The 3,425-nt window shown below is 29.4% G+C and overlaps 1 protein-coding gene across 1 annotated transcript; it reads left to right on the plus strand.

Annotated features, from left to right (window-relative positions):
- The first annotated feature begins 2,704 nt into the window (after positions 1-2,704).
- Positions 2,705-3,076, plus strand: LOC116027869 (non-specific lipid-transfer protein 6-like). The gene has a single exon (XM_031269672.1). It carries the CDS (start codon positions 2,705-2,707, stop codon positions 3,074-3,076), a length of 372 nt encoding a protein of 123 aa, XP_031125532.1.
- Positions 3,077-3,425: the final 349 nt, after the last annotated feature.

The following is a 3,425-nucleotide window of genomic DNA, read 5'->3' on the forward strand; positions in this document are numbered from 1 at the left end:
GCCTGTGGGCTAAAGTTTTACTCAATTAGATCCAACTGAAATTTTATGATGAAACAATTATCAAATGAGTTGAAGAATCAAGTGATATAAAACTTGCTTGTAGGCTAAAGTTTTAATCAACGAGATTCATTACAACTATTATGATAAAATTTAAGAAATCATGTTCCTTTTCTTAATCCCTGTGAGTAAATTAAGAAATATGATCTAAAGTTTGCATTATAAAATTAAACATTATGATTGAGATGGAAATTATTTACTAATAACCCTAAAATAAATAAATTCATTTATTTCTATCATCACTGACAAAACTACTAAACTACATTCCGATACATAATTGCTTGTGGGCTAAATTATGATCGTAGTCCAGTATTTCATCCTAATTAATTATTAAAATATAACGAAATTACATGTGGGCAAAATTCCATCATATTAAATACAATTAATTACAAAAGATATGTCTAAAACTTTATGTGATCAAGATAAACCGCTCAATATATAATTTTAACTGATTAAAGGATGTTGTGGCTACTCCCCAACCAAATTAAAATTATAAGATCACTAGACAATTATCAATTCATTGCCTAACATTTATGTGATTGAAATTTAAGAGAAATCAGTAAATTAAAGATGCTATGCCTATTCTTTAATGAACTGAAATCAAATCACATTGGCAAAGAATAATTAAAAATTAACAAACATATTATACCATATCGTGATGGGAAAATCCAAATATATGATATTTAAGGGGACTAGTGGCACAAGATGTTCTTAAGTCATGGCCATAAAACTAGTATGCCTCATTAATTTATATGCACTCAATGTATAACTATTTGGGGGTATAAACCTAAAATTGTAGGGCATACACAAAAAACTACATGGTTCACCTATGATTAAAGCTTAAATGGGTGAACTAAATCAACGGGCCAAATGTGCTTAAATTCAGGCACTATAGTAACTAACGTTTATGTATAAGTCCAACTTAATTAGGAACTAATATAATTCCATCCTAAATTTATGCAGTGCTAAAGGCATAATAAAAAAAATATTGCATAATTTAAAACAAAATATTATACTTAGGACAAACATGCATAAATTAAAACATTAAACCATATATTCCAAACAAATTGCATAACTTAAAACAATTTTTAATATGAGCTTTTAAATTATAGAATTAATATCCAAACACTAATATGAGTTCAAACCAAAGAGACCCAACATTTTTTAATAATGACATAATGGATATATACTTTGAAATTTCAAAGTTTAAGCCCATGGAAAAATATTTTAATGCATAAAGATCAAATTGATGATAAATAGACTGAATTTACAAATTTTAACAATATCAAACCAAAAGAATATGTTGTAATTTGTAAATCAAAATCTCACAAACCCTAATTGCATAATTAAACCTAATATTATGCACATAATGTGATCAAATGCATGAAACAATCCAAAGAGCATGAATCATACATAACCAAATATGAACAATAACACTAATCATAATTCAAAGACTAAATGAATTATGGAATGAATGCACAGTAATGGCAATAGTCAATTGCCTAAAAAAAATTTCATATCTTAAACATTGCCACATACATAATTGGAAACAATTCAAGTTTTATAAATAAAACCATAATAATGTCAACATTAAAGTATTAACGGTAATAGGTAACCTTATAATTACCATTAACATTTAATAATAACAACCAAAGTATGGTAACCTAATGCATGCTTTTATGAATGTATAGTAATTATAATAACAAAATAATTATTTGATAAATATACTTAGCATACTTGAATTTACAAATTAATATATTATTAACACGTATATCCTAAATAAATTTTTTGCAATAATTTAGACAATTTAATATGAACACCAAAATTAAATTAAAATTAAAATGACAAATTTAAAACTTAATATTTGCCTATAATTGAATACTAACTTAATTATGAATTTAATGTCAAAATTGGAAGGAAACTAAAATGCATAAATATTCTAGAACAAGCAATTATCATATATTTATGATATGCCAAAAATAATATACAAATTAATTAAGGTAATATTTAGTATGATAATATTGAACCACATAATTATCATTTACCAAAATTAATATGTATATATTACTATATAATTACCATTTGCCAAAGTAATATATAATATTAATTGAGGTCATATTAATATGGCAATATTAAACTTAATATAATTACCATACTAAAATTAATATATAATTAAGAAATATGCAAATATTAATACATGGTAAATAAAAGATAATTGCATAACCAAATCTTAATTGCATGACAAAACTTTCCTCATTCATCTCAAATACCTTCCAACGCCGGACTCCGCAAAGGACTGAGTCGAAGTCGCCGCCGTAGAATATTCTTGTAAATTGCGTAATATAGTATTCTTATAACTTCATTACGTAAAATATTCTTATACAGTAAAAATAAGAACAAAGTGTAAGACTTTGTTGTTCTCATACAGTAATATAGTATCGTATTATTTTAAAACTATATATATATATATATATATATATGAATGGTGGATTCCAACAGAAAATTAGCTGCAACTTATTAACATTGCATTTACGTGAATTCCAAAACAAGACGTGTACGTGACTAAAATAACCCTGCATGCATGCTTTAAAGCCTTGGATTGAAAACCAAAGTGAAAATGTAAAACAAAACAGCGGACCAGATTTGAATGGCACGCTCAGTAAACCTAAGCCTAGCATGGCTGCTCCTCACCTCCACAGCGGCGCTACTTGCACCATCTCCGCCGTCAGCGGTGGCGGAAATAGCGTGTTCAACCGTGATCAAGGCGCTCGTACCATGCTACACCTATGTGATGGGTAGTGGACTGGACGTCCCAACTCTCTGCTGTGGCGGCCTAAAGTACCTGGTGAGCTGGGATTATCGCAGGGAGGATGTGCAGGCGGCCTGTGCGTGCTTGGAAACCATGTTTCACAATGTGGGTGAGCAGCAAATTAGCCGCGCCTTGGACATCCCAGGGAAGTGTGGTGTTGACCTGGGTTTTCAGTTTGGAGGGGACATGAACTGCGACAGTATCCAATGAAAGTGCCTTCCTTCTATGGGACCTTGGAATTAGGGATTCAACCTCCATGGGAGGAAAATGGTTTCCTTCCGTTTATGTGTTGTGCCGTGCACAAAACTTATATATAATAAATATAGTATATAATAAAGTTGAATTTATCCCTACAATACTCTCTCGTTTTCTCATTTTTAAAGTAGGTCCTACTTCTACATCATCACATTTGTAGTAATTCTTTTGTTATTTTTTCTATATTTATGTAATATTCTCATTTTTAAAAGGAGTCCACTTTCACATCACATCAAAACAAAATTAAAAAAATAAAAAATGAAAAAAAAATTGTACAAAAGGCTGCCCTGGAGCAGGAGCTACG

The sequence above is a fragment of the Ipomoea triloba genome, chromosome 1, assembly GCF_003576645.1.
Source record: "Ipomoea triloba cultivar NCNSP0323 chromosome 1, ASM357664v1".
Taxonomy (NCBI): Eukaryota; Viridiplantae; Streptophyta; class Magnoliopsida; order Solanales; family Convolvulaceae; genus Ipomoea; species Ipomoea triloba.